Below are 26,344 nucleotides of genomic sequence, written 5' to 3'. Positions count from 1 at the left end.
TGTCCATACTTGATCAATATTGATGTCTAATTGCATTTTTAATTATTTTTTTATTGATACTTTATTCTCTCGTTGTTTATTTGTTCTTCGTTCTCTCTCTTTCGTTTTCGTACTTCATTTTTTTATGGTATTATTATTATTATTATTAAAACTCTTGATTTCTTTTTTTTCCTTCCCTTATTTCTATTATTTTGCCATCATTACTTTCATTCAACCATCTATACTATTTTTATCAACACTTTCTTGATATTCTTTTTATTTCATTTACTACTATATATTGTTATTAGCATTACTCTAATTATATCTTTACTATTTCTATTAGCACTTACACTTTCCTTTTTTGCTTCTCTTTCAATTTCACTTTTACTTTCTATGTGCATATTTCCTTCCCCTTCTCTTCCTTCAGATTCCAGCTTTGTACATCTTTTTCATTCCTTTCTTTTTCCTTTATTATTCATTCTCCTTGCTTCCTTTCCTTCCAAAATCAGTTTTTTATTTCTCATTTTTCTTTCCTTTCCCTTTCTCTTGTTTTGTGTCCTTCCAAATTCACCCTTCTCATCCTCTTTCCCTTCTCGTTTCTGCTTCACCTGTACCTTATCTCTCTCCCTCTCTCTCTCACACACACACACCACAAAAGGTACGGCTGGCACACCCATGAACACTTGACATAACATCTCTGTGGCCTCTCAATGTCTGAATGAGAAAACGAAGTGGAATTGAGGGGAGTTTGAGCGTTTGACTTTACCTTTCTCAATCTGCCTCTCTCTCTGACACACACACACACACACACACACACACACATACAATGAAAACTTCACTAATCATTTCTGTGGTCTTTGAAAATGTCTTGAAAGAGCCAAGTTCCTTACCTTCCTCTCTGCCTGCTTGCCTCTCTCTCTCTCTCTCTCTCTCTCTCTCTCTCTCTCACACATGAACCTCACACACTTGTGGTAACACTTTATTCCATGGCGTACATGGTAGTATATAAAATATAATGGAACCTTGAGCTAATCATTTTTTTTTTCTTCCTTTTTTAATAATAACTTGTAATGGGATGACACTTGGTAATGATATGAGAGAAGCAAAAACCTCAACAGACTGTTCTTTCTTCCGACTGATTGGTTGGTTTTGTTTTTGATGATACCTATACAGACAGTAATGCGAGAGCTTATGCTTAATAAACTATATGAGCCCAAAGCGACCGATCCTCTATTTATATTATATCATATGACAGGAGGGACAAAAAACATCGTAGGAGAGCAGAGAGGAGAAAAAACACGACAAAAAATTAGATGGAAGAAGTGACAAAGATGCGAAAATGTTTGAAATGTTTAGTGAGGGCAATTGAGAAGGGGAAGAAGACGAATAAAGCAATAAAAGCCTTACAAAAATAAAAACGACCAACGCGTGACATTTTGGAGTCTATGGGAGGAAGGAGGAAGGGAAGAGGGCATGAAAGGATGAAAGAGGAGAGACATGAAAGGATGAAGGGATGATTGAAGGAAAGGAAGAAGGGAAGGAAGATAGGAATGAAGCTTAGAAGTGATTGAGGAAGGAAGGATGGGGAAATAAACAAAATAAGAGAAATGGGAAGAAAGGATGGATAGGAAAGGATGGGAAAGACAGAGAAAAACAAAAGATGAAAGGAGATAAGACTGAAACGCAGAAACGAAACAAGAAAAGACAGGAACAGGAGAAAGACAAACAATAAGACAGGAAGAGGAGAGACAGCACATGAGACAAATATAAAAATTAAAGAGAAAACGCCATTACACACAAAATCACCTATCCTACCCATTTCATTATTTTTTTTTTACATTTTTTAAGCACATATTTGAATTTTTAGAGAGTTTTCTTTTTAAATGTCTTTCTTTGCTATACTCTACAGCCTATCCAGAAAGCACAAGAGTAAAGGGACATTGGTAAAAACAAGTGTTCCCGAGAGCTGAGTGGCTCGGCTTGGCGTGGCTTCAAATGGGTAACGTCACCTTGCCTAGCCTTGCCTTGGTTTGGTTCGGTTCCTGACAAACAAACAGCACACGACCAAAACCGCCACTAACATTACCGGTATTGTTGTTGTTTTCTCTTTTTCTGAAGCCATCGCGCATAAAATGAATGAATAAAAAATTAAACCAGAACCACCACACTAATGTAATCGTAATTATTATTATTTTTTTCCTGAAGCCACCGCGCGTAAAATAAATGAAAAAAGAATGAAAACCAGAACTGCCGCGATAGTATTGCCATAATTTTTCTTCCTGAAGCTAACGCGCATAAAATCAATCAATAAAAAAAATGAAAAATAACAAATTAAATAGAAAAAGCTAAAAACAAAGATAAAAACACCAAAAAGTATAACATTTCACCACCACCAACACGAATTACCAATTTTAAAACAGCGAATAATGACGACAAAGAAAACGGGCAATAAGTTTAAGAAAGGAAGGGGGTATTAGTTATTTTCTCAGCCCTCCCCCACCACACACAGACACGACTGCTAAAAAAAAATAAATAAATAAATAAAAAAATAAACAAAGTGAATTAATCTATCATTTTCTCAGTATGTCACTATTATAATAAATTCATGAGCGTACTGCAGCTGTGTGTCTCAAATGCGAGTTAGTTATCATCACAGCAACCCGTTATTAACTATTGAATTGGTTGTTAGGAGGAGGAGAAGGAGGAGAAGGAGAAAGAGGAGATACAAGCAAGGATTTGTAAGGAAGAAGAGTAAAGAAAAGAAGAAATAAGAATAGAAGACAAGAGTGGATAAGAAACATAGAGATAATATATGGAAGAAGGAATAAAATGAAATACAAAGAATACCTATCACAGACAATCGGGAAAAAATAGATCAAATAAAATAAAATAGAAATGAAAGAAATACAAACACGTGACGTAAAAAAACAACAAGTAATGACGATTCAACACGACCTTCTGAATTTAGTGATACTGCGTAAACACCGTAGAAAAGAACCAATAATAACTAATAAAAATGACACATAATAAATGGAAAACTGTAAATAACAAATGAATCTACATATATTTCCCTTTAGAATTTAGTGGGTACTGTTTAAACACCCTAGAAATTGGACAATATAAGGAAATTTGAAAAGAACATATACTAGGAAATAAATTAGTAAATAACTGACAAATCTGCAATGTTTTCCTTCTGAATGGAATAATAGAACTGTCCTAATACTTTAAAAACTTTAGTAAGGTGTAAATCATTGTAAATATTTATCATTCTTGGGAATTTTATAAGCTAACTGAATCTCTCATGTGTGTGTGTGTGTGTGTGTGTGTGTGTGTGTGTGTGTGTGTGTGTGTGTGTGTGTGTGTGTGTGTGTGTGTGTGTGTGTGTGTGTGTGGACTCATATTAATATCAGAATTCTTATAGTGCTTGAATTGTGAGTCATAAATATACCTGTGGAATTGTGTTGTGTTGTGTTACATATACCTTAAGTTTTGATTATAAATACACACCAATGAAATGATTAATGTTGTACTGTTAAGTGTCTTATCTCTCAATCGTCATGGTGGCTGAGCTGCGATGAACACACCAATGGAATTATTAACACTGCATTTTGGTCGTAATATATCAGCGAGAAAATATTGTGTGTTGTATATATAACTTATTCTTACCCTGAGACATGTATTGTATATTAAATAAATGCAATACAATGATGATAATAATAAAAGTGGTGGTAATAATAATAATAATAGTAATTCAAATGGACAAGGTAATTTTTTGCTTATGTAGATTCACTTTCGATTTTTTCGTCCCCAATAATGAAATGACAAGTCCGGCTTCTACACCTCTCCTGGTCATCCAAACAAGACGTCAAACAATCACTTTATCAATGAAAAAGTGAGAGAATAATTGAAACTTTCACTCAAATCGTTATAAAAGAAAACCGAAAGTAGAAAAATCAAACTTTTACTCAGATCATAAAAAATATATATATAAAAAAAACAAAGCCGAAACTCAAATAATCATTAAAATTCACACTTTCATTCAAATCATAATGAAAAATACAAAAACAAGGAAAAATTAATAAACTTCAAACTTCAACAATTACAACTGTTAAAAAATAATAATAAAAAAAAAAATCACACTCAAATAATCATATAAAAAAAGAAAGAAACAAAGACAAAACCAACCATCACTTAATTATAAAAGTGCCCGCTCAAAAATTACTTAACGCAAAGAAAACGGCGACTGACAGGTAACAGGGAGGGGGGGGGTGGACAGGGAGGTGGGGGCAAAACAAGAAACAACAGATCCTAGTCACAAATCATCAGCAGAGCCTCAGGAAGTGGCTGCCGATTGGAGCATTGGCGGCAGGGGTGGTAGCAATGGTGGTGGTGGTGGTGGTGGTGGAGGTGACGCTGGCGGTGGTGTCCGGCATCACATGTTCTTGAGTTCCTCGGGCAATTCGGAGTTCGGGTGCTTGTTTTCATAGTGTTGGCGGTAAGTCTTGGGGTCCGGCATCATGCTCTGTGGGGGGGAGAGGCAGGGTAGGGAACAGTCTCATTGTGAAGGACTTGCGGTGAGCCAGCATGTGTCTCAAGGTCAGAGTAGATGCAGATTTGGAACACTCATTGTGGAGCAGCAGGGATGAGCCAGTGTGGAGGGGCAGTGTGGAAGGGCAGGGGTGAGCCAGTGTGGAGGGGCATTGTGGAAGGGCAGGGGTGAGCCAGTGTGTGGTGTGGGGCCTTGTTTTGAGTGTGTGTGGCCGGCTGTGGTGTGCCTAAACTCATGCGGTGTAGTAGGCTGATCCATGAGATTGTCCCTTTCCACAATGGTCATGTGTAATAATAATAATAATAATAATAATAATAATAATAATAATAATAATAATAATAATAATAATAATAATAGACAATTGTGTCAGTGAAAATGGAGTTTATATACAGAGAATAGAGTAGTAGTAGTAGTAGTAGTAGTAGTAGTAATAATACTACTACTACAACTACTACTACTAATAATAGAAGAAGAAGAAGAAGAAGAAGAAGAAGAAGAAGAAGAAGAAGAAGAAGAAGAAGAAGAAGAAGAAAGGAACATATCTACCTAGAAGAAGAAGAAAAGAACATATCTAATAATAATAACAACAGCAATAAATTTTGTCTATCCAAATATCTACATATAACAAAGACCTGTGTGTGTGTGTGTGTGTGTGTGTGTGTGTGTGTGTGTGTGTGTGTGTGTGCACGCGAAGAGCCTCACCCTACAGATGGAGCACTGGAAGGTGAGTGCCTTCATGGCAGCCTTCTTTTGTTGGTTGGCGTTGTGGCCGGTCTTCTTCTGGGCCGCCTGCTTGGCCTTGTTCCTCTCCTGTGACTGTGCCTTCTGGTGTCCTCGAGCCATTCTGCCACTCGGCTAGCACCTGTCCTGGCTGGGCCTCACCTGGCAGGGGGATTAAGGTTACTAGTCACTCCTGGTGTTATTTAAATTAGGTTATGTTGGGTTTTCAATTTTCTCCCCAGCACCTGTCCTTGCTGGGCCTCACCTGGCATGGAAATGAAGGATATCATCACTCCTGGCATTCTTGAGTTAGGTTAGGTTAGGTGAGGCTTTTCTATTTTTGTTATAGTGGGGTAATAAAGGATATTAGCCACTCCTGGTACTATTTTGGTTAGGTTTTCAATTTTTTTTTTCCAGCACCTATCTTGGCTGGCCCTCACCTGCTGCAGGAATTAAGAATATCCGTCACTTGTGGTATTATTTATTTATATATATTTTGTTTTTCTAGGAGGGACACAGACCAAGGGCAACAAAATCCAATAAAAAAAAAAAGTTCACTGAGAAAAAAGGCTCCACAGAAATATATATAAAAAAAAAAATAGGCCTACTGAGCTTTCCAATTTTCTTTAATCAACATACAAGACAATTGAAAATCTAGATAAATCACACCAACATCGGCTATTACTGATACTATTAACCTCGAGTTGAGATTTCCATATACACTTCAATATATTTTTTAAGTTCGGTTAAATGTTTTGTATATCTTTTCCACGTACTGACTAAACCTAACCTAACCCTGATTTATACCTACCCCAACCCCTAACCTACCTAATCCAGCCCTGTTGTATACATTCCCCACATAGCACTGTAATGCGCCCCTAACCTAACGTGACCTAACCTTGATGAACCTAACCTAACCCTGCTATATAAATTCCCATCCTCTCATAGTGTTATACTGCATTACTACCCTACCCTAACTGAACACCCCTAACCTAACCTTACCTAACCTTACTAATACGGGAGTCTTATTGCTTCACCACTTCCTCCTCCTCTTCTTGTGACCTGTTTCCTCTTCCCCGCACACATCATGCATTACCCCTAATCTTTTCTTAATATAAATAAACTAAAACCAACCTTCCCATCACTGAAATAAGGACCAGTTTAGCACATTCCCCCTATACTCGCTTTTCCCTGCCCCTCACATAGCACTGTATTGCACCACGCTGGTCAAAATCTGTCAATGCGATGGAGAAATTCACTTAAAATCTTAACGAATACACATAAATCTTCTGCTTTCTCCCCACCAGCAGAGGTAGACAGTCCCCCGGCAGATGTGTGAGGAGGTATGTCTATGCAGGTGTGGAATTAAGGGTCAAAATACAGGAAATGTGTGGTCTGCCTACCTCTCAGTGCACGTTCTCCTCGATTTGTTTTCCTCTTGAGGCAGCAAACCCCACGACGATCCGCAGCGGAATGGTTCTCTCTATCTTTCTCTGATACTTTCTCCTCCATTTTTTTGCTGTTTCATTGTAAATTATTCTCTTTTTTCTTTCTTTTCTTTTCTTTTTTTTTGTTATTTGTCATCATTGTTTGTCTTTTCTCATATTTTACATTTTTTCTTCTTTTTTGTGATGATTTTTTTTTTTTTTTCTTTTTTTTTTTATATTACTTTGTTTTGTTTTCAGATATGCCTTTTCATTCCTGGGCTGATCCTGCTAATCCTGTGCCCTAGATATAGCAATATGGCCCCCTGGTGCAGCGCACAGTGCACAGCACACACGCATCAGCTGGGGTAATGCTAAAATTTCCCACAAATACCTATATCCCAGCCTTGAGCCGCATTGTCACCAAGTCTTGAGCCTCACGGTGTTTGACATAAGTGCAGTCACTGTTCAAGGAGACACACAGTGAAAGCTGCTTGGACTGCCACTGTGGCACCAATGCGCCAAACTGACCACTTGTGTTACTATTTACACAGTGGTTAATGTTGCTCTAAACATAAGTGAGGGTATTTTTTTTTTATGTAGGAAGGACACTGGCCAAGGGCAACAAAAATCCAATAAAAAAAAAATGCCCACTGAAATGGCAGTCCCATAAAAGGGTCAAAGCAGTGGTCAAAAATTGATGAATAAGTGTCTTGAAACCTCCCTCTTGAAGGAACTCAAGTCATAGGAAGGTGGAAATACAGAAGCAGGCAGGGAGTTCCAGAGTTTACCAGAGAAAGGGATGAATGATTGAGAATACTGGTTAACTCTTGCGTTAGAGAGGTGGACAGAATAGGGGTGAGAGAAAGAAGAAAGTCTTGTGCAGCAAGGCCGCGGAAGGAGGGGAGGCATGCAGTTAGCGAGATCAGAAGAGCAGTTAGCATGAAAATAGCGGTAGAAGACAGCTAGATATGCAACATTGCGGCGGTGAGAGAGAGGCTGAAGACAGTCAGTTAGAGGAGAGGAGTTGATGAGACGTAAAGCTTATGATTCCACCCTGTCTACAAGAGCAGTATGAGTGGAACCCCCCCAGACATGTGAAGCATACTCCATACATGGACAGATAAGGCCCTTGTACAGAGTTAGCAGCTGGGGGGGTGAGAAAAACTGGCGGAGACGTCTCAGAACACCTAGCCTAATAGAAGCTGTTTTAGCTAGAGATGAGATGTGAAGTTTCCAGTTCAGATTATAAGTAAAGGACAGACCGAGGATGTTCAGTGTAGAAGAGGGGAACAGTTGAGTGTCATTGAAGAAGAGGAGATAGTTGTCCAGAAGGTTGTGTCGAGTTGATAGATGGAGGAATTGAGTTTTTGAGGCATTGAACAGTACCAAGTGTATACGTTCGTGTGTATGTGTGTGTGTGTGTGTAGAAAAATACCATCTTCAGGTTATGTAAACAGACAAACAAACAAACAAACGACCAAACAAAAGCTTCTAATTTAGATAGTCATGTAGGTAACAAACATATTAATAGCCTTAAAGATAACTCTCTCTCTCTCTCTCTCTCTCTCTCTCTCTCTCTCTCTCTCTCTCTCTCTCTCTCTCTCTCTCTCTCTCTCTCTCTCTCTAAGTGTGTTGCTTGATGCGTGTATGTGTGTGTGTGAGAGAGAGAGAGAGAGAGAGAGAGAGAGAGCGTCGGTGACCGACGCTCAAGTGCCCTCCTGCTCCAGGCTGCGATGAGATAGACTCTTATTTACTGTACCACACTCAGTAGGAGGCAGACTGGAGTGCATACAAGGCAGCCTGTCTCATAACAAAAATATACATCTTTGTAGAGAAGAGCAACAATACTTTAAGCCTACTGCATGATACACAGCCCAGCCCTCTTGCAAGACAGGATGGAATCGCGTCCGTCCAGCTGTGGCCAGACGCAGACGAAATCTTGCATCATATTGCACCATGAACGAAATGGCAAATCAGTATGGATAATGGCAGAAAAGTTATTTCATTTCAACATTGTTCCATAATGTATCCTGTCACGTCATACTGCGAGTGGTCAGCCAGCATATAGATGCGTGACTAATCCCTGACTTATTACACGTCAGCCTAGTTCACGTCTCGCTGTACTGCCAATCAGACGGCGGGCACAATGACGTCACGAGGGCTCTCCACCAATGGCAGCATGTGATTGAGGGCCAGCAGGTGGTGAGAGTGATGACGAAACACTCGGAAGGGTAATATAGAGAATCTTAACCTCAGTATTTTGTAAAATATAAAACTCCGACGTGAAAATACCAAAACAAACTAATAAATCTTATTCACATACTACTAAATTTTATTTTAAGGTATTGGTAAATAGAAAGTACGGCTCAGTAGAAAATTTTTAGAATTTAATAAAAGTGAGACTGTCTGTTGGGAATGTTTACGTTGAGGCGAGCAAGTAGTAGCATGAGTGTGTGTAGCTCAAAGGCGACTCTGTAATGACTCACGGGATGCAGGATGAGTCAGTGGCGACTATACACCATCAAACTATTGGTGGCAGTGTTCCTGGTGTTGTGTGTGCTGCTGCTGGCACTGGTGGAAGCGCAGAGGAGTGAGGAGGAAGAGTGGTTTCGTGGCGAGGACTTTAGAGCTCCCCAGTATTGTGAAGGCCCTGGAAACGTGATTGACTCGCCCATAGACGTATACGAGGGGCATGTCCTGAGGCGCCTGCATGAGTACGTGGACGAGGAGGTGTTGTCAGTGGACGTGGAGGAGGAGGAGCAGGAGGAGGATGTGTATGAGGAGCTGTACCATGGCCGCGGATTCTCTCTCCCCCACTGCCCTGACACCGCCGCTGAGGAGGACTCTGAGAGGTAAGTCAGGGTACAGTACACAATCATTCCATTATTTTTATCATTTTCTCTCGTTTTTCTTCACTGTACATTTGCTGTCAGTACTCCAAGGCAGAGAAGAATGATCCCCCACACCTCTCCAGCCCGGTAATACCCGTGCCCACATAGGAGATTTGGAGAGGGAGGGATGGGCGGGCTGAGGAGTGGTAAAGAAGGAAATAGATATGAGAGAGAGAGAGAGGAATGACAGGGAAGGAGTATTCAGGCCTACACCATGCTAGACAGTCACACATATAGCCCTGGTGTTGGCAGGCCAGCAGTAGTGGTGAGCACCCTGGACGGCCGCATCACAGCCCTGGACCTGGCCACCGGTGCCGTGCTGTGGTCACATCAGACTGGCGATGGCAGCACCACTCGGCCCCTGCTGTCCTCGTCCATGTCCAAGGTACTGCGGCTGACTGGCTGATTGGCTGACTGATTGGCTGACTGATTGGCTGATTGCTTGACTGACTGACTGACTGGTTGATTGACTGACTGGCTGATTGGCTGATTGACTGAATGACTGACTGACTGACTGATTGGCTGACTGACTGGCTGATTGGCTGATAGATTAACTGACTGACTGGCTGGCTGGCTGACTGACTGGCTGACTGGCTAACTGACTGGCTGATCGATTGAGTGACTGGCTGACTGGCTGATTGACTGACTGGCTAACTGACTGACTGACTAATTGAAGAAGTAAGTGATTGATGGATTGAATGACTGATTGACTTATTTAACATAGATATAGTTCTGTTTATTCATCCCTGTGGTCAATTTATATATAATGTCTTACTGTATTTCATCTAGACATTTATACTGTCCCTGCAATCAATAAATTATCTGTTTGTCTATCTGTCTGTTCACTTGTATTTATCTCTCTCACCCTCCCTATCTTTTTCCCTCATAGCTGGAGGTAACATCACGAGGGGAGTGGGTGCGTCTCATTCCTTCGCTGGATGGGGGGATCTTTCGCTTTGATGGAGAGGGAGTGGAGCCCCTGCCAGTCACCGCCGACACCCTTCTGCACTCCTCCTTCAAGTTCAACCCTGACACCATCTTCACAGGTACAGCAAAGGGAGGCTTTCTAAATAGTGTGTTAGGAGTGTAGGACCTGAGGGCAGGGAGATGGTTTAAGTCTGAAAAATATAGGAATATCTTCAGCCTCTCTCTCATTGCCACAGTGTTGCATCTTTAGCTATCTTCTACTGTTATTTTCATGCTAACTTTCCTCTTAATCTTGCTAAGTGTATGTGCCTCCCCTCCTCCTGCGGCCTTGCTGTACAAGACTTTCCTCTTTCTCTCACCCCTATTCTGTCCACCTCTCTAATGCAAGAATCAAGCAGTATTCTCAGTCATTCATCCCTTTCTCTGATAAACTTTGGACTTAGATTCCTTCAAGAGGGAGGTTTCAAGACACTTATCCTTCAATATCCTTCAATTACTACTACTACTACTACTACTACTACTACTACTATTACTACTGCTTTGGACTGTGTTCTGACTGGCATCTCAGTGGGCTTTTTTTTTTTATTGGATTTTTGTTGCCCTTGGCCAGTGTCCCTCCTACATAAAAAATAAAAAAAGAAGGGAAGTTAAGAGTTTGAAAGGGCTATGATATGTGAAAAGGGAAGAGATATGTTAAAAAAAATGTAAAAAAGACAAACTGCCATAGGAGTGTAGGAACATAACTGAAGGAAAGTGATAAAAGATTCTGAGGAAAGTGTCATTTGGCATAGAAAAGTAAAGGAAGAGAAGTGAGGTGGTTAAAAAGTCTTAAAATATATAGTAAAGAGAAGCGAAGTAGTTAAAAGGTCTCAAAAATAAACAAATTGTCTTAAGAGCTTAGTACACAAGTGAAATGATTAAAAAGTCTGTAAAAAAGCCTCAGTATAGCTGAAGATGAGACTTGCTGCTTAGACAAAGAGATAGATAAAATAAAATGGAAAATACACATGATAAATCTAAAATATGTAGTTTGTATTAGTACAGATTGAAGAAGAGATAGGAGATAAGGTGACACTAGTACTGAACCTGCTAAAATAAAAAAAGAAAGAAGGAAAAATCAAATAAATTACAACGATAAATAATAAACAATCGAGAGAGGTATTATGCAGTATAGACTCAGCCAAGGGTGAAAAAATTACTTATCTCTTACGGTAATCTTGCTGAGAAGTGTTCCCTGCGACAGAAATCAAGAGTGGTGATTAGATTAGATTGCCGAGTGTTAGTCTTGGCAACAATGCACCATCAGAAATACTCTCTCTCTCTCTCTCTCTCTCTCTCTCTCTCTCTCTCTCTCTCTCTCTCTCTCTCTCTCTCTCTCTCTCTCTCTCTCTCTCTCTCTCTCTCTCTCTCTCTCTCCAGGAATCTTATATATCTTAAGTTTTATCATGATGTAACTTAATTTTTTTACACATATGCTTGTAATATTGATCCTAGATTTATTTATTTATCTATCCATTTATTTATTTATTTATTTATAGGAATCTTACATCATATATCTTTGTCCCTGTGTGTGTGTGTGTGTGTGTGTGTGTGTGTGTGTGTGTGTGTGTGTGTGTGTATGCAGGAGCCAAGGTGACGGAGGTATGGGGGCTGGCGCTGGGGTCAGGTCGGGTCACCTACGTGTGCCTGGCGTCAGGGTGCAAGAGACAGAACACGGCCAGTCCCACTCCCCCCAGGCTGTTGGTGGTGCGTCGGGTCACCCAGACTGTGCGCGCCGTTGACCCAAAATCTGGAGACGAGAGGTGTGTGCGTATGTATGAGTGTGTTGGTCAGGGGGTCGTGAATAGATTGTTTAATTATTTGGGTTTGTTTTGGTATTTTTAGGTCTCGGTGTACACTTCTTGTCTATGTCACCTCTTGTAGTGTTTTCCTTAGTTGGTATATACTCCTTGCCTTGTAGTGTGTGAATGTGTGTGTTTACAGCTATTCTTGTCCTTATTATTTACATTTCTTCAGCTTTTCCTTCAGTTTATGTACATTCCTTGACTCTGTCGTCTCATAGTGGGTGTGTATTCAGATCGACACTTTTCTTATCTTGTTTTGTCCTGGTATCTTTTGTTTTCTGGGTTTTAATTTAGTTTGTGAACTCTCATTGCCTTTGTCACCTCTTGAAGAGATAAGTGTGTGTATATTTATCTAGTTTTAGTATAAGCCTGAGGTATACTGGCTTCGTCCTATCTGTAAGTATATTTCTGCAGGTTTTCCTTTAGTTTATACACAAGCCTTACCACCATCACCTCTTGTTGTGTAATAATTCATACACACTCACCTAACCGTACCACAGAGAAATAGAGACAGATGTTTACTGACCATAGCTTAGAATTACAGTAAAATCAAAGCTAAGTACAACAATAATACAGTAATACAACCATACACTGCCATACACTCACCCATCTCCTCTGCTTCAGGTGGAATTTCAGCGTGGGCCAGCATGAAGTGAATCTGGGAGGAGGAGGAGGGTGTGGGGCAGGGGCGGCCAGGTGGGGAGACGGCTCATCCCCACCCCTGCCCACCCTGCACTTTGTGGTTCCCGAGGGCGTCATCATGGGAATGCATCAGGATGGTTCACTTATTTGGCAGCAGAAGGTGAGGTGGTGGTGGTGGTGGTGGTGGTGGTGAGAGGAGGAAGTAAGGTTAAGCATTGTTTTTTCTAGGTTTTATTCTACTACTACTACTACTACTACTACTACTACTACTACTACTAACAATAATGCAAGAAAAATTTAAGTTACATTACCTCTTGAATTTTAAAAACGAGGTATACACACACACACACACACACACACACACACACACACACACACACACACACACACACACACACACACACACACACACACACACACACACACACACATAGATATTACAGTTTAATATTTTGGCTACCCTGACCCCACACCTCCTCCACAGCTGACGTCACCAGTCGTCAGTGCATGGCGGGTGCTGCAAGGGGAACTGGAGGAGGTGGACCTGTTCAGCACCTCATCCATCCCTGCCCTCTCCCCTGACAAGAGCATGCCAGACCCAGGGGTGCCCAAGGAAACGGTTAGTTCTTGAGCTGGTGATGGAGTAGATGAATGGGTAAACAGTTAGAGGAGAGAAAGGAATGGGGATAGAGTTGAGGGATGGAGGAAAACAAGTATAGAGGAGAGAAGAAAGTGGGGATAAGGAGTCAAGAAATTGGGAAAACAGAGTAGGAGAAAGAAGGGAGTGGAAGTAACTGAAAGAATTATATGGTATGTTAGTTGATGCGTTGATGACTAGGTAAACAATTTTGATCAGTAAATATAACATGATGGCTTGGTTATGATGATGGTGATTCAGCAACTAATGATGTAACCAGTGATTAGCCAGTCCTGTGTGTTTCTCTGTGTTGCGTTGTGTTGTGTTGCAGAGTTGGGGATGGGAAGCCAGGTCTTTATGTTTGGGTGTACTGTCTCTCTCTCTCTCTCTCTCTTTCTTTATCAGCCCTTGTTGGCAGCCCTGTGTGTGTGTGTGTGAGTGCTGTGTTGTATTGCAGGGTGGGGGTGAGAAGCAACCAGCACTGTACGTGGGGGTGCACCAGCAGCAGCTCTACATCCAGCAGAGCACCGGCATGCACCACCAGCTCAACTCTGCTGCACGACTCTTCACTGCTGACACAACTACTCAAGGTGGGACTCATGTCTTTGAGAAAATATATAGATGAGATGAAATAACTGTCTGAGATGAAATAATAAATAGATAAGGTGAAATAACTGTAATAAATAAGTAAGATGAAATAATCTCCATAAATAGGTGAGATGAAGTAACTACCATAAATAGTTAAGATGAAATAATTGTTTTGCCTAAGTTATATAAAAAGAAAATTATGTGTTTTCCTTTTAGATTATGTATAAGAATTCTGTGTCTTCCTCTTAAATTATACATAGAAACATTGTTGTCTGCATTTTCCTTTCAAATCATACAATAAAATTTTGTGCTTTCCTTTTAAACGACACATGAAAAGTCCAGAAAGATATAGTCACCATCTTAAAATTAACTGGCTATCATTACTTCCACACACCAGACCCACATTGCCTCCCTACAGACTGTATTAGCTCACTTCTTTCTTGATGCTGAAGATCTCATTGCTTGTGGTGCTGTGAGGTGCTGCATATTACAGTGAAAAACTTAACATTACGTCCTTACTCCAGACACACCTTATCTTCCCCTACAGACTCCCTGGTGACCAAGTATCCGCGTGTGCAGTGGCGTCCCTACCTTGCGTCGGCCCCCTCCCGCACCCCCATTGTCAACCACCAGCACCACCACCACCCCCTGCTTCTGAGCTTTGAGGGACAGGATGAGCCTCACACTGCTGTTGCCCTTACACATCATATTGACTACCCATTTGGTGAGTGATGCTACTGTGTGTGTGTGTGTGTGTGTGTGTGTGTCATTATTATTGCATTGTTCTGACCTTTTTTGGGGTTTGTGTGTTCATTTGTCATCCTGTAACAGTTAGTTCGTGTTTTGCTGTAGCGGAATGTTTTAATATATGTGCATGTGTGTGTGTGTGTGTGTGTGTGCGTTCATCTGTGCACTCTGAAATAACAACACTTCTACTGTCATTGTTTAGCGGGTCAATGCATGCAACTGGCTTTTCTGCTGCTGCACACCACCCTTGGTCTGGGTCCTCGAGGTAATGTGTGTGTGTGTGTGTGTGTGTGTTGGCCTATAGATGTGTTTGTTTATTTGTATATTTGTAGGAGTAAATTGTGTGTGTGTGTGTGTGTGTGTGTGTGTGTGTGTGTGTGTGTGTGTGTGTGTAGTGGTTATATATGTGTGTATGTTGCTGTTGTTTATGTTGCTTGTCTGTTGTTGTTGTTGTTGTTTGTCTGTTGTTGTTGTTGTTGTTGTTGTTGTTGTTGTTGTTGTTGTTGTTGTTGTTGTTGTGCTTTCTTTCGTATCTGACTTTTTCATCCATATATGTATCTGTCAATCAGTCTGTCTATCTATCTATCTATCTATCCATCTATCTACCCATCTATTAATTTGTCTATCAGTCTCTCTGTCTTTATCTCTCTTTGTTTTCTATCTCTCTATGTTTCTATCTCTCAGTCTTTGTATTTTTCTCTCTCTCTGTCTGTCTATCTCTCTCTCTCTCTGTCTTTTCATATCTCTCACCATCCTCCACCTTCACCTTCACCTAACTTAACGTAACCTTACATAACCTAACCTAACCTAATATAACCTAACTTCCGCTCTGCCAGACAACGGGTACTACCTCTACGCAGACGAAACCACCAACCAGCTTAACCTGAGTCGCCCTTGGAACCGTCCCACCACAGAGGAGGAGGAGGAAGAGGAGACACTCATGGATGAAGTGACGTCACAGATCATGCACATTTGCTTCCATATTGGGTGAGAGACTGCATTGTTTGTGAAGAAGAGTACACTAGTACTTGAGAAATAATGACCTCTTATTTTGACACACTGCCACAAAACACCACAAACACCACTCCAGCACTACACAGACACCACATCTTGCCTCCACACCACCACAAACACCACAACATTGAGTGGGGAAAAGAAGGGAAACAAAAGCTTATATTAATAGCTTATATCAAGGAAAGACTAGGTTGTGTTAGGAAGGGAAAGCTTGAATACTACACCACCACCACCACCACCACCTCACTGACTCCTTCCCCTGCAGGCCAGACACATGGTTCAAGCTGGGGGTGGTGATAGGCTGCTATGCTCTCTTGCACTACCTCCTCCTCCGCTACATGGCTGCCTACATGCGCCGCCAACTCACCCGCCAGGCGCTGGTCCTTGTCACCCACATGTTCAACCTGGTGCTGCAGAATAATCCACAGGTGGGTGAAGGTGGGGGGCAGATGGGTGGCTAGGTCAGTTACCGGTGCAGGGGGTTCAGTTACTAGTTTGGCTTGGTGTGTGTGGATTGGTTAGTTTGTTTGTTTGTTGGTTGGTGTATGATTTGGGATTTAATATGAAGATAATAATCTTTTTTTTTTTTTATCTCAGTTCCTACCCAGAATATTCAATAATTGCTCTGTTTTATGAAGGTAATGTACTTTCGCAAGATAGTTTTTCATCTCAATTCTTGCACAGAATATTCAATAATTTCTCTTTTTATGAAGACACTTTCCTCAGCCTTTATTCACACATCACTCAAATATGTCTAACCATCTTTCAAAGCTCCTGTATTACTGAGTCATTAGAGAGCCTTAAAAGAAGACAGTCAGATTTATGGATAGGGATGACAAGTGAAAATAGGCAGGTGTTTTTCGTACAGGGACTGCCACGTGTAGGCCTGATGGCTTGCTGCACCAGCCCTTGTGTTCTTGTAATAGTAGTAGTAGTAGTAGTAGTTCTCTTACGTTCACACAAAAAACGTTCATTCTTGGTCACTACTCTCATCACAGATCCTGGCACTTATGCAGAGGATGGGCATACAGTTCCAGGCCCTGCCACCGCCACCGCCACCACCACCACCACCACCACCACCACCACAGCCACAGGAGGGGGAGGAGAAGGCCCTGCTGGCACCCAACCCCCCACCATCCCAGGAAACTCTTCCTACTGTTGAGAGATCAGATTCTTCCACTGAGTACACCTCCAGGTTGGTCTGTTAGGTTAGGTTGGGTTAGTTTTTGAGTTAGGTTAGGTTAGTTTGTGTGTTAGTTTGTACTGTAGGTGAGTCTATTATTCAGAAATGCTTTGCTCTTTCACCACGACTGTTTTCCAAGGCCACAGAGATGATTAGCTGTGTTCTCAAGAGTGTTTCTCATATTAATAACATAGAAATCTTGTTAATCTGTCACTATAATCATAAAAACACCTTTAAAACCCATGTCAGATCAACTAGAGCCTTTTGAAAGGAGGTTGCCAGTTTCTCAAGAGCGTTTCTCCTGTTAATAATGTAGAAACCTTGTTAATCTATCACTACAACCATAAAAACACTCTTGAAACCTGTGTCACTTCAACTAGTGCCTTTTAAAAGTAGTGTTTCTCGTGTTAATAACATAGAAACCTTGTAACTCTCCTACTATAACCATAAAAACACCCTTAAAAACCTGTGACACTTCAGCTACAGCCTTTTGAAAGTAGTGGTGTTGGCAGAAGTCTTAAGAATACAGTCCACCCCACCACTACCACCACCACTACCACCTGTTCCTTCTGCAGGTACCTGACGGACTTTGAGCTGGTGCAGCGTCTGGGGCGGGGCGGGTTCGGCGTGGTGTGTCAGGTGCGGAACAAGTTGGATGAGAATGAGTATGCTGTGAAGAGGATCAACCTGCCAACCAAGTGAGTGTGTGTATGTGTGAGTGTTTGTGAGACAGACAGACAGAAAGGCAGACAGACAGAAAGAGAGAGAGAGGTAGGGATAAACTGACAGAGATGCAGAGAGAGAGAGTGAGAGAGAGAGAGAGAGAGAGAGAGAGAGAGAGAGAGAGAGAGAGAGAGAGAGAGAGAGAGAGAGAGAGAGAGAGAGAGAGAGAGAGGCATACATTGACAGAGAGAGAGAGAGATAGACAGAGGCAGGGTTAGACAGACAGAGAGGTATGCATTGACAGAGAGACAGACAGAGACAAGGATAGACTGACAGATAGAGAGAGAAATAGACAGACAGAGACATTGAGAGGTGTTTCAGGGTGTGTGTGTGTGTGTGTGTGTGTGTGTGTGTGTGTGTGTGTGTGTGTGTGTGTGTGTGTGTTGATTTATGAAGAAGATGGCAAATAGTGGGAACTTTCTTATTTGTTTTGTACTTTATTTTTTCTTTGCTTCATTCATTTTTTTGTATTTTTCCAGTATTTTTTGTTTCCATCTCTATTTCATTCATGTTTTTCCTTTCTTCTTCTCTCTCTATTCCTTGATTTTTTTTCCTTTCATCTATATACTTCATTCGTATCTTTCCTTTCTTCTTCATTCTCTTTCCTCAATATATAAAGCTACATTAGGATAATACATATGTGTGTTTGTTTGTACATAACTTACAACACCACTCTGCCACACCACACCACCAACCACACTAACACTGCACCACCACTGCAGCAAGTCATCTGCTGAGAGAGTGAAGAGGGAGGTGAGGGCCCTGGCCAAGCTCAACCACACCAATATTGTCCGCTACTACAACAGCTGGCTGGAGACGCCCCCCCCAGGATGGCAGGACCCTCAAGACACCATGCATAGCGAGTAAGTCTCCTGTGTTTTTATGCATATTTACCTAGTTGTGACATACAGGAGAGGAGCTAATTTCGTACTGTCCTGTCTTCATAACTGTTTTTATCCAACAAAGTGCAAAACACAAGTGCAAAACCTTGAATGCCGAACCACGAATACGCAGGGGAACACTGTAGTGGATTAGTAAATGGTTATTTACTGTGTCTTTCCATAGTCCTGCTTGTTTCTGTCTCTCTGTCTCTCTGTTTTTGGTGTCTCCCTCCCAAACATTATTTTCACAACAAACCACAAACTAACATCCCCTGATTAACACTTAGATACCTTAACTCACCCCCAAAACTCCCACAAACTGACTAACTTCTCCTTCCTCTTCTTTGTCATCTAGTTCCTCTGTGACCATTTCCACAGAGTGAAGGTCATTGCCTTGTATGAGTCTCCTTCAGTTGTTTGTGTCCCTTGCATCTTCCAACACCACCACCTCCTTTGTCTAGTTCCCCTCTGGCAGTTTCTATAGAGTGAGGGCACTTTGTTTGATTCTCCTCTCTGTCTCGCCTACACCTCCCCTCAACTGTCTCCAGGCTCTTGTAATTAGTTCCTAGTCTTCTCTAACCTAACCACACACTACTATACCCTAATGCCTCTTCTCCCCCCACACAGGGACGTGGCCTCTATGTCCTCCATGTTCTCGCCTGGCACAGAGGAATCACACAGCGAGGTGCCGGTGATGAATGCAGTAGGACAAGCCAGCAGAGGACACTAGCAGCCTCTCTGGTGTACTGGGGCATCTGGCTGTCACTGGAGGGCTGGGGGAACTGGGACAGCTGGGCAGCACATGGGGCAATGGTGGAATGAGTGGGTATGAAGAAGATGAGGATAATGATGAGAGTGACCAGGATTCAGTGCAGTCATCAAGTGGAGAGAGCCAGCGTAATGTATGGAATGGTCCCAAAGAGCAGGACAGTTCATTTGATGTAGTCTTTGAGCATTCCCAGGGCTCTGTTGGCGTCAGGAAGGAGTGCGGGGGTGACTTAAGTGTGGATGTGACTGACGGCGTGAGTGATGAGGCGACTGGCGACTCCAATGCTTTACAAGACACCGAAGAGACACACAGTCACGAGTCATGGGAGAAACTATCAAACTGTAGCCAGAATCACTCCACAAGCCACTCCATTGTGTTTGAAGACTCCTACAGCAAGCAGAGCCACGCAGAACAGGACACAGACACAAGAAACACTACAGAGGAACCCAAGAAGAGACGGAGAGTGCGAAGCCAGCCAGCAGGCAACCAGAAGAAGGGAGAGAGACCCCGCACACTGAGTCTGAGCACCACCACGGCTGATAAACTCAGGGATGGGGTGCAGAAAGCGGTGATGAAGCCTCAGTCTGTCCCTCGCACCTTCCTCTACATCCAGATGGAGTTGTGTCAGAAGGAAAGCTTGCGTGATTGGCTGGTGCAGAATTCACAAAGGGACATTAAGGTGGTGGTGGATATGTTCAATGATATAACCAATGCAGTGGAATATGTACATGATAATCATCTTATGCATCGCGATCTTAAGGTAAGCTATGGGGTGTGTGTTGGTAGTGTTGTAGGTGGTTACAATTGATCGTTTATTTATTTATTTATTTATTTATTCATTTTATTTATTTATTTTTTTTTGTGTGTGTTGTGAGTGACTGATTTTTCTTTCTTTTTTTTTGTTTTGGTTTTATATTTTTTTTTTTTGGTTGATATAGTTGTTTCATTCTCTTTCTTTCCCTCCCTCTCCCTCCTTCCCTGCCTCCATTACAAACTCCTCTCCTCCTGTCCTTCCCACAGGCTTGCAATATCTTTCTCTCCCTCCTTATCTCTGTAACTATTTTCTCTCTCTCTCTCTCTCTCTCTCTCTCTCTCTCTCTCTCTCTCTCTCTCTCTCTCTCTCTCTCTCTCTCTCTCTCTCTCTCTCTCTCTCTCTCTCTCTCTCTCTCTCTCTCTCTCTCTCTCTCTCTCTCTCTCTCTCTCTCTCTCTCTCTCTCTCTCTCTCTCTCTCTCTCTCTCTCTTATATACCTAATCCTTCTCTCTCTCTTTTGCCTCTTTCATCCAATATCTCTTTCTTTCTCTCACTCTCCCCTACCTCCACAACTAATTCTCTCTCTGTCTCTCCTGCAGCCGTCCAACATTTTCTTCTCCTTGGAGGGCAAAGTGAAGGTGGGTGACTTCGGCCTGGTCACCACCATTGCGGAGGAGGAGGAGCAGCAGGCCGCCTACACGCCTGCCACACACCTGCAGAGGTTCCCCGCTGAGCGCACGCATACTCATCGTGTTGGAACTCGCCTCTACATGAGTCCAGAGCAGGTATGTTGTGCTAGTCTAACCTAACCTGCATTAACCTAAACTAACCTGACCAAATCTAAACTAACCTAACTAAACTTAAATTACCCTAACCAAACCTAACCTAACCTGATCTAAAAAAAACCTAAACTAGACTAACTTCAGCCTAAACTGACCTAAACCAAATCAAAATTAACCTAAGAATATGTAAACTAACCTAACTTAAACTAATCTAACTAACTTAAACCAAAACTGATCTAAACCAAGTCAAAATTAACCTAAGAATATGTAAACTAACGTAACCTAACCTAACCTAACCACACCACACACAGTCACCTCTCTTGTCATTGTCAGGTGAGTGGGCAGGTGTACGACTACAAGGTGGACATCTACTCACTGGGCCTGGTGTTCTTTGAGATGCTGGTGCCCTTTGGGACGGGCATGGAGCGCCTGGCCGTCATGACGCGGCTCAGGGAGGAGCTGCTCTTCCCTCCAAAGTTTGAGGACAACTTCCCTGATGAGGTGAGACAGATGGGAGGAATTGGTGAGGTGAAGCTGTTTGGTTTGTGTTTTTACTGTAACTTTTTAAAAACAGCAATTCTCTCCTGATCTTTCTGTGTTGATGCGTGAGAACAGCAACTTGTCCTGACCTTTCTGTGCCTTGATGTGTGAGAACACCAATTTTGTCTTGACTTCTCTGTGCCTATTGTTAGCTGCAGCAAACTTTACCAACTTTCCCGTGCCTTAACACACATCCCGCCCCGCAGAGCTCCCTCCTCAAGCTGATGCTGTCCCGGGACCCAGCGTGCCGCCCCACCACACGCGGCCTGAGAGCCCGGCGGCCGCTGCGTCCCCTGCAGGGCCGCAGCGTGGAGGACATCTTGCCAGAGGACCACTTCCGCCTGTCCCGCCAACGCTCCCACTTCACCGCCTCCTCCTCTTCCACTACATCACTCTCCACCTCCTCCACCACCTCCACTTGATGAAGTATTCCTCCATGAGTTGTGTCATGAGTTGTAATTACAGCAAAATCCCTCTCATCCGGCATTCGAGTATCCGGCAGCTTCAAGTATCCGGCACATTTTTTCCTGAGCCTTAAAATCAATAAAAAATCAATGTGTACTCATAAAATCGATTAAAATTCACACGCGAGGCATACTTTGTCCCCTCGCCACCGGAGCGCACTGCTTTGCGCCACCTGCGGCCCACTGCACTGTGTTTACTCAGTGACTCAGTCCCGCATGTGCACTGTTTATCGCCTGACGCCTTCATCATGCCTAAAGTTGTAGAAAAGAGGAAGCGTGTTGTGCTTACACTTAAGCAGCTGATCTTTGTTATGGTAAGATGGGTGAGTGTAGGGTGGTGATTGTGGACATAACTTCACTTCTATTCAAGTATCCAGCAATATTCAAGTATCCGGCATGTCGGCGGTCCCGTTGATGCCGGATAAGAGGGATTTTACTGTATCATTCTTTTTTATCCTTCATTTATCTCTGCCTCTTCCTCCTCCTACTGCTCCTCCTCTTCCTCTTCCTCCACATGATTGAACATTCCTCTTGCGTCTGTCTGTGTGTGTGTGTGTGTGTGTGTGTGTGTGTGTGTGTGTGTGTGTGTGTGTGTGTGTGTGTGTGTGTGTGTGTGTGTGTGTGTGTTTTTAATTAGTAGTATTATGAGTGTAAATAATGTTAAGGTGATGTGTCTTTGGGGGGAGAGGCAGGGGAATGTATTGTGAAGTAATGAGTGATGCTATTCCAGATACAGCTGTGATATTAATGGGTTCCGGACACACACACACACACACACACACCTAGGTAACTACAACTAGGTAAATAAACACACACACACACACACACACACACACACACACACACACACACACACACACACACACACATACACTAGGGATGGGCCAGCATTTCTACATTAATTTCACTCATAAACAATTTTAAATAACCTGAGACATCTAATATAAACAACGGCAGTAACGTAACTTACATTGTAATTCATTATCTACATTTACACTTCTAAGATAACTTCCTCCCTACAAAAATCTAACATGACAACTTCTCATGTGAATTATATTGTAGGTTTAAATCTTGTAGGGTGAATATTTTTAAAAGTTTACCAAATGGGGCATTGAAAAGTTGCAGTACATTAGAGGCACCTATGTTGTTGATGTCACAAGGGGTTCATAGCTAGTCTTGGCAATACTGATACAATCCTTCCATGCTTTTAAGGGTCTTGTATGGTCTTATTGTTTTTGTTTAAGCAGCCCTGTATGTAAATAGGTAGATTTGGTATTGTTATTTATTTATTATTGATTTGTTTATTTATTTATTTTATTTGTGTTTTTTATTTGAAAGTAGCCATATTCTTAAGGTTTTTATGGTTCTGTTTATTATTATTTGGGCTGTCCTGTGTTTGTGATTGCTGGACTGATATATAAATGGGTAGTTTTATTATTATTATTTTATTTATTTATTTTTTTATTATTTTTGATATTTTTATTATTTTCTTGTTTATTTTTGTCTTATTTATTTAGCCTGCCTGGCATACAGTTAGATTTATTGTTATTTTCTTGTTTATTTGTTTATATTGTTTTATTTTATTTACTGTTTGTTTAGTTAATGATTTAGTGTTATTGGTATTTTTTGTGTTTATTTGTGTATTCGGTTTTATTTATAGCTATTTATTTATTTATTTTTATTTATTTATTTTTTTTAGTTTAGAGTCTGGCCAACAGGGAAAAACTAACAACAATTAACCCAAAATTACAATTACTATTTATATATCATTACTTTTCATATTAAGGAGACTGGCCAAGGCAGAAAAAAAAGTTCCTGAGGTGTCTAATACTCCTCTTTTGAGATAGAAACACTGACAGGCAGAGTCCCAGAGTGCACCAGTGAAGGGGTGAAACAATGACAATACTGCCTGGCTCTTGCACTAGTGAGGTGGACAGAATAGGGATGAGAATAAAGAGAAATTGTCATAGGAAATACAAACTGGCAGATTTTAGAGTGTAACAGTGAAGGGGTTGAAAAAGTGGAGGTACTGTTTAGCTCTTGCACTAGTGGGGTGGACAGAATAGGAGAGGATTCTTAAAAGTTTGGCATTGTTAGCTTGAAAGATTATACTTGAGAGATTATTACATGTTGAAAGGACAGAATAGGGATGAAAATATATAGAAAGTCTTGTGGAGATACTGGTTAACTCTTGTACTAGTGAGGTAGACAGAATAGGAGGGCATTCTAAGAAGTTTGGCAGTGTTAGTTTGAAAGGCGATACTTAAAAAGACTTATTACATATTTAAAGGACAGAATAGGGGTGAAAATAAATGAGAATAAGTAGAAAGTCTTGTTATCAGGGGGACATGAGAAAACTTTTGGCAGTGGTACTTTAAAAGTCAATACTTAAAAAGATTACTACATATTTAAAGTAACCGGTGATACTTAAAAAGATTACTACTCATTTAAAGAACAGAATAGGGATGTGAATAAGTGAAAATAAGCAGAAAGTCTTGTTATCAGAGGGGACATGAGGAAAAGTTTGGCAGTTTAAGTTTTAAAGAAGCATTAACGCTTAAAACAAAACGACAGAACAGTGAAGATAAGTGAGAAGCCTTTTAATAAGAAGAGATTCTATAAAATTTACCAGTATTAGTTTAAGAGGTCATAAAAGATTACTATATACTAAAAGACAACATTAGACCTACATCCATCACACAATGGCAAAACAGGTACAAACAACACGAGATCTTCAGGTCCCAATGAGAGTGTTTGTATTTGTGGTGGTAACACTGCACGCCAAAGACACCTCATATGTTTGTTTGCTGCCGAACACTGAAGGTTGACTTAGACGTGTGGAATCAAACAGCTGTGTGCGTTGTGAGTAGTTGTGAATACGTTACTTATGCCTAAAAAAGTGTGCTAAAAATATCTGTGACATTTAGGTGAGTTAGAGAGGAGGTGAAGAGACAGAAAGAGGTGAGATGAAGCGAGATGAGTTTGTTACCGACTTTTTTCACCTCACATCACCTCTGTCTCTCTCCTGAACCTCTAAAAAAATATGTATAATGCATTTAGACAAGTTAGGAAGGAGGTTAAGAGAGAGAGGTGAGATGAAGTGAGAATATTCCTATGTATTTTCTCTCATAACACCTCATATCACCTTTTCTCTCCCCCGAACCTCTAAAAATATCAACAATGAGACATTTAGACAAGTTAGAGAGGTTAAGAGAGAGAGAGGTGAGATGAAGTGAGATTATTCCTGTCTCTCTCCCAGCTTAAACTTTCAAAAATATTTATAATGAGAAATGTAGACAAGTTAGAGAGGTTTAGAGAGATAGAGGTGAGATGAAGTGAGATTATTGTTTTGTTTCTTGCCTAACACCTTTCTCTCTCTCCTTCTCTTGGCCTCTGCCTCCTCAAAAAGAGCCTATATTAATGAACTGGTGATGGTACGTGCCTATAATAGCTTGTAACAACATTTCATCATAAAATCTGCCAATCAATGCTGGTTGAATTATAATCATTGTCATTCCTCATGCTAAGCTTAGTATTATTATTATTATTATTATCATGTCATGCATTACTCTTTTCATTTGTTTCCTGCACTGTCATTTGTGCAGGAAATATCATGATGTTTTGGTTGCAAGAGTCCATGTATATATAGATTGAGCCATCGTATTCATGTTTTTCATTGTGTAGTGTTGTAAATATACTTTATCTGTAAATAAAAAATGTATCATATGACATTTGTTTATTTTATTGTATGTGTGTTAGGTTAGGTTAGCATAGTCTATATACAAGCTCTTAGCAGTGCATATACGAGTATATCACAGACAGATTGTTAGACAGTAAATTAATTTGAAGTAGAACCAATTGTTGTGTGTGTGTTAGGTTAGCCTATTACACACTTATCTTAGAAATATTCCTTTGTACATGCTTATGTACCACAGGCAGATAGACAGTGATTAGGGAGGTGGATGGAATAGATGGTGAAAGAGTGAATATACTGCTTGACTCTTACATTGGGGAGGTGGACAGAATAGTGGTGAAAGAGTGAATATACTGGTTGACTCTTGTATTGGGGAGGTGGACAGAATAGTGGTGAAAGAATGAATATACTGGTTGACTCTTGCATTGGGGAGGTGGACAGAATAATGGTGAAAGAGTGAATATACTGGTTGACTCTTGCATTGGGGAGGTGGACAGAATAATGGTGAAAGAGTGAATATACTGGTTGACTCTTGTATTGGGGAATTGGACAGAATAGTGGTGAAAGAATTAATATACTGGTTGACTTTTG

The 26,344-nt window shown here is 41.2% G+C and overlaps 2 protein-coding genes across 2 annotated transcripts; one reads left to right on the top strand and one right to left on the bottom strand.

The window, feature by feature from the left end:
- Window positions 1–945: 945 nt before the first annotated feature.
- Window positions 946–6,806, bottom strand: LOC135094730 (zinc finger protein 706-like). The gene is made up of 3 exons (XM_063995065.1): window positions 6,652–6,806; window positions 5,231–5,410; window positions 946–4,501 (listed from the first exon to the last, which is right to left on the bottom strand). The coding sequence occupies exons 2-3, from the start codon at window positions 5,369–5,371 to the stop codon at window positions 4,412–4,414; spliced, it is 231 nt and encodes a 76-aa protein (XP_063851135.1). The 5' UTR covers window positions 5,372–5,410; window positions 6,652–6,806; the 3' UTR covers window positions 946–4,411.
- Window positions 6,807–9,076: 2,270 nt separating this feature from the next.
- On the top strand, window positions 9,077–25,786 carry LOC135094777 (eukaryotic translation initiation factor 2-alpha kinase 3-like). The gene is made up of 19 exons (XM_063995137.1): window positions 9,077–9,527; window positions 9,819–9,951; window positions 10,456–10,612; window positions 12,118–12,295; window positions 12,962–13,139; window positions 13,464–13,598; window positions 14,074–14,206; window positions 14,752–14,928; window positions 15,154–15,216; window positions 15,788–15,938; window positions 16,231–16,393; window positions 16,964–17,160; window positions 17,724–17,846; window positions 18,594–18,734; window positions 19,131–19,167; window positions 19,460–20,281; window positions 20,873–21,058; window positions 21,389–21,556; window positions 21,802–25,786. The coding sequence occupies exons 1-19, from the start codon at window positions 9,172–9,174 to the stop codon at window positions 22,015–22,017; spliced, it is 3,714 nt and encodes a 1,237-aa protein (XP_063851207.1). The 5' UTR covers window positions 9,077–9,171; the 3' UTR covers window positions 22,018–25,786.
- Window positions 25,787–26,344: the final 558 nt, after the last annotated feature.

Source organism: Scylla paramamosain, chromosome 46 (genome assembly GCF_035594125.1).
Source record: "Scylla paramamosain isolate STU-SP2022 chromosome 46, ASM3559412v1, whole genome shotgun sequence".
In the NCBI taxonomy this organism is placed as follows: domain Eukaryota; kingdom Metazoa; phylum Arthropoda; class Malacostraca; order Decapoda; family Portunidae; genus Scylla; species Scylla paramamosain.
Note: the sequence above shows the minus strand (reverse complement) of the source record. Positions and strands in the feature narration are given on the sequence as shown.

What these genes read in the sequence shown, in the direction of transcription:
- LOC135094730 (XM_063995065.1), bottom strand. Translation starts at nt 5,371, where the DNA reads ATGGCTCGAGGACACCAGAAGGCACAGTCACAGGAGAGGAACAAGGCC. An exon ending in TCCAGTGCTCCATCTGTAGG is followed by an intron (nt 4,502 to 5,230) that starts GTGAGGCTCTTC and finishes TCCCCCCCACAG; the next exon opens with AGCATGATGCCGGACCCCAA.
- LOC135094777 (XM_063995137.1), top strand. Translation starts at nt 9,172, where the DNA reads ATGAGTCAGTGGCGACTATACACCATCAAACTATTGGTGGCAGTGTTC. An exon ending in TCATATTGACTACCCATTTG is followed by an intron (nt 14,929 to 15,153) that starts GTGAGTGATGCT and finishes GTCATTGTTTAG; the next exon opens with CGGGTCAATGCATGCAACTG. An exon ending in TCTACATGAGTCCAGAGCAG is followed by an intron (nt 21,059 to 21,388) that starts GTATGTTGTGCT and finishes TGTCATTGTCAG; the next exon opens with GTGAGTGGGCAGGTGTACGA.